The sequence below is a fragment of the Peromyscus leucopus genome, chromosome 5 (assembly GCF_004664715.2).
Source record: "Peromyscus leucopus breed LL Stock chromosome 5, UCI_PerLeu_2.1, whole genome shotgun sequence".
NCBI lineage: Eukaryota > Metazoa > Chordata > Mammalia > Rodentia > Cricetidae > Peromyscus > Peromyscus leucopus.
This window is the reverse complement of record NC_051067.1, coordinates 39,596,103-39,607,835: the sequence shown is the minus strand read 5'-3', so window position 1 is coordinate 39,607,835 and position 11,733 is coordinate 39,596,103. Positions and strand designations below refer to the sequence as shown.

At 45.0% G+C, this 11,733-nt stretch overlaps 2 protein-coding genes across 2 annotated transcripts in view; both read left to right on the top strand.

The window, feature by feature from the left end:
• The window catches only part of LOC114700545 (histone H2A type 1-B), a 553-nt gene extending 23 nt beyond the window's left edge, over positions 1-530 (top strand). Inside the window, exon 1 of the mRNA XM_028880208.2 lies at positions 1-530. This exon is cut by the window's left edge and continues 23 nt beyond it. Coding sequence (XP_028736041.1) covers positions 23-415 — 393 coding nt within the window. The 5' untranslated portion in view covers positions 1-22 and the 3' untranslated portion in view covers positions 416-530.
• Positions 531-1,248: 718 nt separating this feature from the next.
• Positions 1,249-7,758, top strand: LOC114700745 (histone H3-like). The gene is made up of 3 exons (XM_028880453.2): positions 1,249-1,611; positions 6,465-6,474; positions 7,398-7,758. Exons 1-3 carry the CDS (start codon positions 1,283-1,285, stop codon positions 7,713-7,715), a joined length of 657 nt encoding a protein of 218 aa, XP_028736286.1. The 5' UTR covers positions 1,249-1,282; the 3' UTR covers positions 7,716-7,758.
• The last annotated feature ends 3,975 nt before the right edge of the window (positions 7,759-11,733 follow it).

Here is an 11,733-nt window from a genome sequence, read left to right as displayed (position 1 = left end):
TTGTTACTTCTCAAATTCAAACATGTCTGGACGCGGCAAGCAGGGCGGCAAGGCTCGCGCCAAGGCCAAGACCCGCTCGTCCCGGGCCGGCCTGCAGTTCCCCGTGGGCCGCGTGCACCGGCTGCTCCGCAAGGGCAACTACTCGGAGCGGGTGGGCGCCGGCGCCCCGGTCTACCTGGCGGCCGTGCTGGAGTACCTGACGGCCGAGATCCTGGAGCTGGCTGGCAACGCGGCCCGCGACAACAAGAAGACGCGCATCATCCCGCGCCACCTGCAGCTGGCCATCCGCAACGACGAGGAGCTCAACAAGCTGCTGGGCCGCGTCACCATCGCGCAGGGCGGCGTCCTGCCCAACATCCAGGCGGTGCTGCTGCCCAAGAAGACCGAGAGCCACCACAAGGCCAAGGGAAAGTAAATGGGTTCCCGGTCTTGGTCTTTGGATTGCCCTGCCTAAACACACAAAACAAAGGCTCTTTTCAGAGCCACCCACCTTTTCCCGTAAAACGAGCTGCCACCTTATTTGCTACTGTAGAATGCCGACCTGCCTGTAGGGTGAAAGGTATCTCAGCCTAACTAGTGCTGTTGCCCTTGGATGCAGTTCGTCATGTTCTGAAACGCAAAATTTGTAGAATTAGGTTTTTCCAAATGAGTCATTGTCCCAAGATGAGAACCTTTGCTATATGTGAACTAAAATAGTCAGTACCTGAGTATTAAAACTGTCTAGGTCTAGGGTGTAAAAGCACAGCCGTCCTAATGGTTAAAGCACGCTTCACAGTTCGCAGTGTTCCGCTTGGTTTTCCCAGGAGTGGCCTCTGAGAGACCCCTATCGTGCATCCAACATTGTCTTTGGAAGTGATAAGCACTATTTGCCCCATGTAACATTACCTCTTGTCAATCCCACGAAGTTTAAGTTTCTCTGCTCAACTGTATGATTACCTGAGTTGAATATTTTTAGCCTAAGCCTATGGGGTGTAGATTCCTGTGCACAATTTCTGTCCTCCGCAGTTACCGCAATGAAAGTGTAAAAGTAGAAGAAAGGGTGGTGGAGGGGCGGAGGCACCGAGGGGCGGAGGCACCGAGGGGCGGAGGCACGAGGGGTGACGTTCATTCAACCTGAAAGCACATTGCAATCAGGATTTAGGAGCAGAGACTGACCAATCCCAGAAAAGCGCGGGCCGATTTGAATGTTCCCGGGTCCAATAACGGGTAGTCTGATTGTATAAAAGATGGACAGCGCCTTCCAAGGCATCGTAGTGTCTACTGTTTTCCCTTTGCTGCACTTATGGCTCGTACCAAGCAGACGGCCCGCAAGTCCACCGGCGGCAAGGCCCCGCGCAAGCAGCTGGCCACCAAGGCCGCCCGCAAGAGCGCCCCGGCCACCGGCGGCGTGAAGAAGCCGCACCGCTACCGGCCCGGCACCGTGGCGCTGCGCGAGATCCGGCGCTACCAGAAGTCGACCGAGCTGCTGATCCGCAAGCTGCCGTTCCAGCGCCTGGTGCGCGAGATCGCGCAGGACTTCAAGACCGACCTGCGCTTCCAGAGCTCGGCCGTGATGGCGCTGCAGGAGGCCAGCGAGGCCTACCTGGTGGGTCTGTTCGAGGACACCAACCTGTGCGCCATCCACGCCAAGCGGGTCACCATCATGCCCAAGGACATCCAGCTGGCCCGCCGCATCCGCGGGGAGAGGGCGTAATCTGGACCAGCCTCGCTTTTCAAAAGAAAAAAAAGGCTCTTTTAAGAGCCACCCAAAATTTCATGTAATGGTGCTGTAACCTTGTCCCTGTCGTTCGATGATGATTGTGTTTGTATACTACTTAAGTCAGTATTGGTACTCAGCTTCTCTCCAATTCTTGCATTTAGTTCTGGATCTCATGTGTCCTGGAATCCTAAGGCCTAGTGAGGTCTGCCCTGTTAGTATATAGTCAAGGAGACGTTCACTTTCTGCTCGTAGTATGAGATTGAATATATGTCAAAAGCTTGATGTTGTGTGCTGCGAAGCTGTCCCTGTTCTAAAAATGTGCTGAGTCAGTCATAAACAGGCTAGAAACCTCATATCTAACCAGATTAAGACATATGGTGGATAGATATATAATAATAATTACATCTAAATCTAGGCAGCCTATGAATATGTTGGGAAATTTATAAAATTTCAAACTTGCCCTTACCAAGTGCTTTTGTGTACAGATTGCTGGCTATACCATTAAAGTAATGGTTGGAATTTGTTTTCTCTAGGTTTTGCACTATATTTCTGAAACCGTTGAACTACAGAAACTGTTCTTACTCTGGACCTTGGTTCCTGTTCCTTTCCCACCATTTTCTTATACCTAATATTCTGCCCATGTCTGGTATGTGAATGACAAGGAAAGTTGCCAAGATCTAACTGGAATGGGTGATTTGCTTGGATACATTTTCCAGGGTTTAAATAAAATCCCTCCGGCAGTGGTGGCGCACGCCTTTAATCCCAGCACTCTGGAGGCGGAGCCAGTCCGGTCTTTGTGATTTCAAGACCAGCCTGGTCTACAGATCGAGATCCAGGAAAGGCTCAAAGCTACACAGAGAAACCCTGTCTCGAAAAACCAAAAATAAATAAATCCCCATTGCTTTACACAATAATATTTTATCTAAAATCATGAAAATTAGCATTGCCGGGGCCGAGGGGCTCAGGCACGTCCTCCCTGATACTCCATAGGCTGAGGTGGCAGGATCTTCAAACTAAAGTTTGCTCGGGTTACAGGAGGAGTTCAAAGATAGCCTTGGAATTTGGTAAAACGCTGTCTCAAAATTAGAAGGGGCTGGGGTGGAGGTCTAAGGAGACAGCACCGGCTTAGCCAGTAAAGCCCCAGATTCAAGCCCCAGTAAAAGCAAAGAAAGAAGGAAGAGGGAAAGTAAAGTGCATTTCCAGGTATTTGATTTTCTAGAGACTGCTAAAGACTGCTCTCCCTGGCGACTGCATGGCATCCACAGGTATCTCGAGGTGATGGGGTCTCTTGAAGGCCTAGCATTTCAATATTTGGGTTTTAGCTGTGCTGGCTTTGATGTCCTCTGCTTGGCTTTGTTTTTTATATATTTTCTGCATCTGTAAGAAACTAGCATTTTCAGTGCAGCGCTGAGCTAACAGGCAGTACTTTCCATTTTTCTGTAATAAGATGGACAGTCTTCAATTAGCCTGGCTCTTCTCGCCAGCTCCACAGTCCCTACCAAAGCCAAGGGTGAAAAATGGATTCTGGATTCAGTCTTCATTTCCTTGAGGCTCTAATAGAATATCACAATGTCAAATAAATAAATAAATAAAAAGTTCCTTTAAAGAGCCCACACCAGAGATCTAGCAGCATGAAGTAGTCATCTCTGCGGGACGCTTGCTGAGGCTCAGTCTGCCCCGGGTGCCTTCTGTGTCCTCTGGACAGAATCACTTTCTGCACCCGAAAATGGGATCCACACCATCTATCTTCCACGATTGTGACTGGGGTATATTTGAATGCCTGCTTTTAATTTTTCTAAATTCTAGTTTAAGTTTTTAAATAGCCCAAACTAGCTTCTTAAATTAACTTTTTACTTGTCATCACTTAATTGCAGAGTCTTCGAAGTTTAAAAATAAAATGTTACCATGGACTTAGAAATCAGCAATGGAAAAAAATTCAAGGTCTTTTAGGTTTGTTTTGTTTGTTTTAGCAATGTGATATTTTCTTTGTGCTCTAACAAATAGAACTTATCTAGGGATCAGAGCAGAGAGCCAGCCACTAGAGTAGACAGAGAGGCCAGACAGTGGTGGCACACACCCTTAATCCTATCACTTGGGAAGCAGAAATCTGTCTGGATCTCTTGTGAGTTCAAGGCCATACTGGGAACAGAACCAGGCGTGGTGGTAGCACATGCCTTTAATCCCAACACTTGAGATCTCAGGTCTTTGCTTGGGAAGGACACAGGCCTTTAATCCCGGGAAGAGATGACAGGAAGCAGAAAGGTATATAAGGTGTGAGGACCAGGAACTCGAGGCTTTTAAGCAGTTCAGCTGAGGCCCGCAGGGGTGAGGACTCAGAGGCTTTCAGTGTGAGGAAACAGGAACTCACGTTCCTGAGGCTGAGGAATTGGTGAGTTGAGGTTAGCTGTGGCTTGTACTGCTTCTCTGATCTTTCAGTATTCACCCCAATATCTGGCTCCGAGTTTTTTTTATTAATAAGACCATTTAGCAATCCGTGTTACAAGCAAGGGGAAGTATTGCCTCATATGTCCGGAATCTCTCTCTAAAACAGGAGAAAAGATGTATCCTTCGGCGGAAGGCTACAGTTGAGATCATTGTGTACCAAACTATCAGGCTAAGTGCATTTTGATTTTGGTAAAACAATGTTTAGCTTTCTTTAACATTCACATATAACTTACTCTCCCACGATTGCCTCTCTATACTCCACTTGGAATAAAAACACTTCAGTTTTTATTGTTTCTTTTGGTCTTCATTTGTGAATGGTGGCTTGTCGCCGTGTCCCCTAAGGTATAGAAAAAATATGTTTTGCCAAATTCATTCCCAGGCCCAGATGGAGGTCCTACAGTAAAGTCTTGCCTTTCTCTGCATATAATTGAACAGATAGCATGCATTAGATGCATTAGACTCTGGGTTTTCCATGATCTTCAGTACCCAACTGTCCTCCAGGTACCACGGTGATGTCAGGCACAGGATGAAATTGACAGCTAGTGCTCTTGGGTTGTTTGAAGGAGAGTTGAAGGCTCTTAAAGAACAGGAAGAATTCAAGTTCAGGGCCCACTCTTTAGGTTTAATAGTTTAACAGTAAAGCCATACAGTGGCACAAGCCTGTAACCCAGCTCTGGGAGGCTGAGACCAGAGGATTGTAAATTCCATCCACGGTTACATGGTGAGACTCTGGAAACAAGGAGGAGGAAGGGGAGGAGGAAGAAATAGAAAATGGAAAGAGAGACTAGAAAGGCAGAAGCTGGGCCCTCCCCCAATCAATCAATAACTAAGAAAATGTCCTACAGGCTTGCCTACAGCCTGATCTTATGGAAGCATTTTCTTGAACTGAGGCTTCCTCCTCTATGATGACTCTAACAGAAGGCCTTCCAGTCTTGATGAGAAGCAACTTCCTGAGTTAAAGAAGTGTCTCAGCAAAATTAGTATGTAGAAAAAAGTAAATGGAAATTCATAAACTTAAACCACATTGCATCTTGGCTGGGAAAAGCTGGGGTATGGTTGCCAATACACCTTGAGGGAAATGACAAAAATAATTTTCCAAACAATAATTTTTAAAACTTCATCCATGAAATACAAAACAGGATCTGTCATCTTAGAATTCACATGCAGTGATTAAAAAAAATCCTAGTACACATGAGTGCTGCCAGTGATAGCCTGATATGAAAATACTTCTAACAGAGTATTAAAATAGTGTTTTAGTTAGGATTACTATTGCTGTGATAAAACACCATTACCAAAAGCAACTTGGAGAAGAAAGCGTTTATTCAGTTTACACTGTCACATCACTGGTCATCACTGAAAGTCAGGACAGGAACTCACTCAGTGCAGGAACCTGGAGACAGGGGCTGCTTCCTGCTTCCCATGGCTTACTCAGCCTGCTTTCTTATAGAACCCAGGACCAGCAGTCCAGGGGTAATACCACTCACAATGAACTGGGGCTCTCTCCCGCCAAATGACTAATTGAGAAAATGCCCTACAGGCTTGCCTACAGCCGGATCTTTTTCTTTTCCTTTCTTTCTTTCTTTCTTTCTTTCTTTCTTTCTTTCTTTCTTTCTTTCTTTCTTTCTTTCTTTCTTTCTTTCTTTCTTCCTTCCTTCCTTCCTTCCTTTCTCTCTCTCTCTCTCTCTCTCTCTCTCTCTCTCTCTCTCTCTCTCTTCTCTTCTCTCTCTCTCTCTCTCTCTCTCTCTTTCTTTTTTTTTTTTTTTTGGTTTTTTGAGACAGGGTTTCTCTGTGTAGCTGTGCACCTTTCCTGGAACTCACTCTCTAGCCCAGGTGGGGCTTGAACTCACAGAGATCCGCCTGCCTCTGCCTCCCTAGTGCTGGGATTAAAGGCGTGTGCCACCACTGCCCGGCACAGCTCGACCTTATGGAGGCATTTTCTCAACTGGGGCTTCCTCCTCTATGATGACTCTAGCTTGTGTCAAGTTGTCACAAAACTAGCCAGCACAAATATTAACAAGTAAATAAATATATTTATGTAGTACTTCTTTGCAACAATCTCAACTTAATGTAAATTCCAATCCAATTCTCACAAACTACTGGTAGCATTATCAGATGAGTTTTATAGGTGAAAAGGGAGAATGGGAAAACTACCAGTTTACATATCTATTAATTAATCCCTTTGAATGAGAACATACACTATATAGGTGTGACAAAATCCCACCTCCATCCTCTTGGAGCACTATTTAGAACTGCAAATTAAATTAAAAGAAGTACCAAACAGATTTACTGCTCTAATTAAAAAAAAAAAAAAAAAAAGTAGCCAGATAGTGGTGGCACACGCCTTTATTCCCAGCACTTGGGAGGCAGAGGAAGGCAGATCGAAGCCAGCGTGGTCTAAAAGCAAGTTCCAGGACAATCGGGGTTACACAGAGAAACTCTTTCTACAAAAAAAAAAAAAAAAAAAAAAAAAAAAAAAAAAAAAAAAAAAAAAAAAAAAAAAACGTAATCCACCGGGCAGTGGTGGCACAAGCCTTTAATCCCAACACTCAGGAGGCAGAGCCAGACGGTTCTCTGTGAGTTCGAGGCCAGCCTGGTCTACAAAGTGAGTCCAAGGAAAGGCGCAAAGCTACACAGAGAAACCCTGTCTCGAACCCCCCCCCCCCCAAAAAAAACGTAACCCAAAGCAGCAGTGAACTGATTACATACAGAATTGGGCAAAGAATAGCCAGTGCCATGATTTGACAAAGCAAGGGGGGTTGAGCTATGTGGACATTGTATTTTAACAAGTTTTTCTTGAACCGATTCTCTCTGCCTCAGTTCTTCCTAGTAATAAAACTGTTGCGGTTTGGTCTTTCAGTATCTTTCACATCAGTATTACTAGGAAAAAATAATGTTCTTTTGGTACCAACTTTTTGGGTTTTCTTTTAATGTTTTAAACGTACATGATTTAGAGAGGCTTGTCTTTTAACTCCTTCAAAACTATTGGACCATAGAGATGTAATTATTTGTTAGGATAATATACAAAAATATAACTGAGCAATGCAATCCAAGCGGTGGGAAACCTGGGGACTGCAGAAAGGCAGTATTTCTGTGTTCAGCTCCTTGGTCTCCGCCCTACCGCGGGCGGAGCAAAAGATGCATTGGCAGCCTTTTAGTCCCCGCCCACATGAGGTTTTCAACCCGGTCCGAGAGGATCCTATAATAAGCCACCAGCCTTTTGTCTTTTCGGCTTGTTTTGCAGCTACTCGTCAAGTTAGCCATGTCTGGTCGCGGCAAAGGCGGGAAGGGCCTGGGCAAGGGCGGCGCCAAGCGCCACCGCAAAGTCCTGCGCGACAACATCCAGGGCATCACCAAGCCCGCCATCCGCCGCCTGGCCCGGCGCGGCGGCGTCAAGCGCATCTCCGGCCTCATCTACGAGGAGACCCGCGGGGTGCTGAAGGTCTTCCTGGAGAACGTGATCCGCGACGCCGTCACCTACACGGAGCACGCCAAGCGCAAGACCGTCACGGCCATGGACGTGGTCTACGCGCTCAAGCGCCAGGGACGCACGCTCTACGGCTTCGGCGGCTAAGCATGGCTGCGTTTTCCTCCAGTGTCGTAAAAGGCCCTTTTCAGGGCCACCCACGTGTTCCTCAAAAGGCTGTACCTTGCTGCTCTCTATGTCTCGCTGTCGTTCTGAACCGAAACTGGGCCATCTGGTGTCCTCTGTCTGCACTTGTTATTTCTAGTTGTGGTCGATGGCGTGGACATTAAGGCGAAGTATGGGCGTTGAGCACAACCGTTTTCCGGAGCTGACCTATATGGGGAAAGTCACCCCCAAGTTACATGGGTAGGCTCGTTCCTCCATGTTAAAATACCAAGTGATAGTCCCCGGACTTGACTCTTACTCTTTTGTCAGGCTGGGGACAGTTAGGCAGTCTGCTTCCACATTCAGAATTCCACCCAGGCTGGAAATTGGATGTTTTAAGCCTTTTTTCTGAGTCCCAAGATCTTGGGGAGGCCTAACCTTGAAGCAGCTCTAAGGGAACCTTAGCAGGGGAGCACTTACCTTCGTCTCCTAAACAGCAACAGCGATATCCTTTTTATTAAAGAGATTTCGAGAGAGTGGAGGTTCAGTTAAGGAAAGTCAACCAGGGTTGGCATACTCTGCAAGGCCTTTTTCGTGGTCAGCGTGGGTTCAGGGCCAGGTTGGACCATCTTTAAAAGCCCGGAATATTGGGGATAGATAGGTGTTAAAGCCTTTGCCTCTCAGGCACTACTAGGGCCTAGTTTCAATCACCCATTAGCACCGCTGGAAAATTGAACCTTATGGAGGTGCCCAAACTGAAAAATAATCCAGATGAGAATCCTTCATACTAAGGAGATTCAACTGGTGGGAAAACCACTTAAGAAACAGACCCGTGTTCTACAGAGCAAGCTCCAGGACAGCCAGGGCTACACAGAGAAACCCTGTCTCGAAATAAAATCAAAAAAGAAAAGAGAACAGGTTCATCTGATCCTGGAGGTGTTGAGCAGAAATGAATAAGAAGTTTGTGTTGAACTGAGCTGCAGAGAACAGTCTTGTGTTTTGTATTGTGTTTTTTGTGAGTTGCAGAAAAATCAGTGGATTGGACCACCAGAAGATGGAAAGAAAATTTTGGTACGAATAGTACTGACATGTACGTGATGTTTTTCTTGACCACCCCTCCCAAGCAGTGCATTAAAACAAATATTGACAGAAAATCTATGTTGTATTAATTACTATGGGTAATGCAGAGATAATAGAAAATACAATGGTGTATGTATATAGGTTGTTTGTATATGCCATGTACAGGGCTTCAACATCTTCATATAGTGTTTGAACACCCCCCCCCCATGAGTTTTGACAGTTGGCTAATTAGCAAAACTAAATGAGATTAATAACATAAAACAATGCAGTGCAACATTACCTGTAAAGTGAACAGGTGGAGACAGGGCAGTTTTGGCACAAGAAACCACCTGTGATCTCTACCCCTTGGGAAGTTTACGACACACTGAGCAACACCTGTCATCCCAGCACTCCAGAAATGGATGGAGAAGGATCTCAGATTTGAGGCCAGTCTGTGCTCTGTGGTACATGGAGAGATTCAGAAACAAGAGAGATTGTATTGTATGTATTGTATACTCCCTCTCAGTTCTTAGAACTTTTCTTCATTCCTGAAACTACATCTTGTCAACTAACGTGTTCTGTAAAATACTTTATGTTCAATAGAATTCTATGTCCTGGCTGGGAAGCCAGGTTTATCTTGTAGCAGTGCCAAAATTTATAATAGTGGCAGCTTCTAGCCATTTCTCAACATTCCAGCAGGATTATAATTTTTAAAGATATTAAATCTACCCTCTGCTCAGAATATTCTGCTGAATTACCAAACTAGTCACAATAAATAGCACTGCCTTAAAAACACAGTTCTTATTTCAAATAGAGTATGATCGTTTACTTGGGAGCCAGATATGAGTGACCATGGCCCAGGAACATAGACTCAGGTTACCCCCAAATCTACATTCCAATGTGGAAGCCGTTTCATAAAATTTTTATAGTAATAAAAGCGTTAATTAAGGCATCTTTCAAATGTATTAGTGGAAACATTAAATAGGCAGTCACAACCAAGGGGAGAAATCTCAGCTATTGGTCTCAGGTGCCGTCTGCTAACTCACCCTTTTAGTTGGTAGAAACGAGACTTTGTTAATACATTTCCAGAAGTTTTTAACTTGTTAGCCACAGGACTAGGTCTGACACAGAGGTCAGCAAGCAGTAACTATTTAGGGGGTTAATGATTGCCCCAAAGAAACTGTAATTGGGTTCTGGATACAAAACCTTCCACTTTCTCCACATCACTGAAGGTCCAATCACTTAGTTAGCCTTGAAGACCCAGCTTCTTTCCAGGAGTTGTCATTCACGGCGTCCTTAATTCAAATACCTACCTTGTGAAAGAGACCTCTATGGTCACTCTGTAAATAAAATCCCCATTTGGTCACTCTTAAATGATGTTTCATCTGTAACAGTATTTTTATTATGTGTATGTATTTCCCCCTTCACCAGGATATAATACCTTGAAAGTGAGAATGTCATTGTGTCCTCATGACTCTAGCATCTAGAACAACCCTGGTATCGCATAGGTTGTTTATAGAGTGTTATTTATGTTTTCTTTTGTCTTTAATTTAATGTCATTCTTATTTTCTTGTATGGATTTTTTGCATGCATTTTTGTCTGTGCACCACTATCATGCCAGGTGCCCAGAGACCAGGAGAGGGAATCAGATCTGGAATTCTTGGGACTGCAGTTACAGGGGATTGGGAGACACCATGTGGGTGTTGGCATTTGAATGTAGGTTCCCTGCAAGAGCAGCCAGTGCTCTTAACCAGTGATTCATCTCTCCTGTCCCCTTTTGTCTTTTAAAAATTACATTTAAAATATTTTATTTTATATTCGTGTATGTATGTATGTATGTGTGTGTGTGTGCGCGTGCGTGCGTGCGACCTGTGGATGTCAGAGAATAACTTCTTAGGAGAATTGGGTCTACCGTGTGGGTCCAGGAGTTTGAATTCAGGTCTTCAGGCTTGGCAGCAGCCTTACCCAAGGAATCATATCACTGGATTCTTTTCTCTTGATATAAAGACCAGGCTAGCCTGGAACCTGTAGCTCAGTCTCATCTTAAATTCGTGGTCTGTATGTATATCTTTAAGGTGAACACATCATGAACCCTTGCCAAGTCCCCAGGCCTCCACTGAGCCCCACTATGGTACTGCCACAATTGATTCCTCAATAAGCATGACTTTCCTGTCTGTCTTGAGAGTTAATGCAGACTTGCAAATCTAGGATATGATGGACTGACTGGATAAGAGAGAGGTTTCTATCACAGTAGAGGTGGATACCACCAGGGAGAATATAGGCCTATGGAATGCTTTGAAAAAAGGTCAGTCGGGCCTACTGAAAGGATTCTGTACCCGATATTAAACATCTCCACGGACGCATTAATCCAAATAAAACCGAATCAAGAATTAATAATTAAGAATTAATCCAGGTTTAATGAGTAAAACGCTCCCGGGTGATTTTTCGGCCCACAGAAAGGTCTTTGGGGGAGGAGCCGCAGTTTGGCGGCTTTTCTGAGGCAGGGCGGGGTTTGGAGAGAGCGAGGTTTGGAGAGAGCGAGAGATGGGAGAGCGGGGGACTGACTTAGAGCTTCCACCAGAAGACCTCCTTCAAGGCCATTGTGGTTACTGATTTCTCCAATCTGCATCTAGACTCTAAACTTACTGCTCCTAAGGAGAGCTCGAAGTGCTCTCTGTAGGCACATTATAGAATATCAATCAAATAGTACTGAAGGAATTCAAATTCTGAATAAAGTGGACAATCACCCTCAAGACACATTTTTGTTCCTCTGGTCTATTGCTGAATTCTTCCAGGATGCACCTATGAATTCTCATTAGCTTAACATGAAGCTATGCTGAACACTTCATTCTCCATAAGAAACCTGCGGTTGGATAACAGGAATACCAAATGAAGGAGACACATTCAGACATAGCTAACTGAGGCTGAGGTTCAAATCTGTCCCTTATAAAAGTGATGCGTA

Excerpts from the sequence above, each read along its gene's own strand:
- LOC114700745 (XM_028880453.2), top strand. The coding sequence starts at position 1,283 with ATGGCTCGTACCAAGCAGACGGCCCGCAAGTCCACCGGCGGCAAGGCC.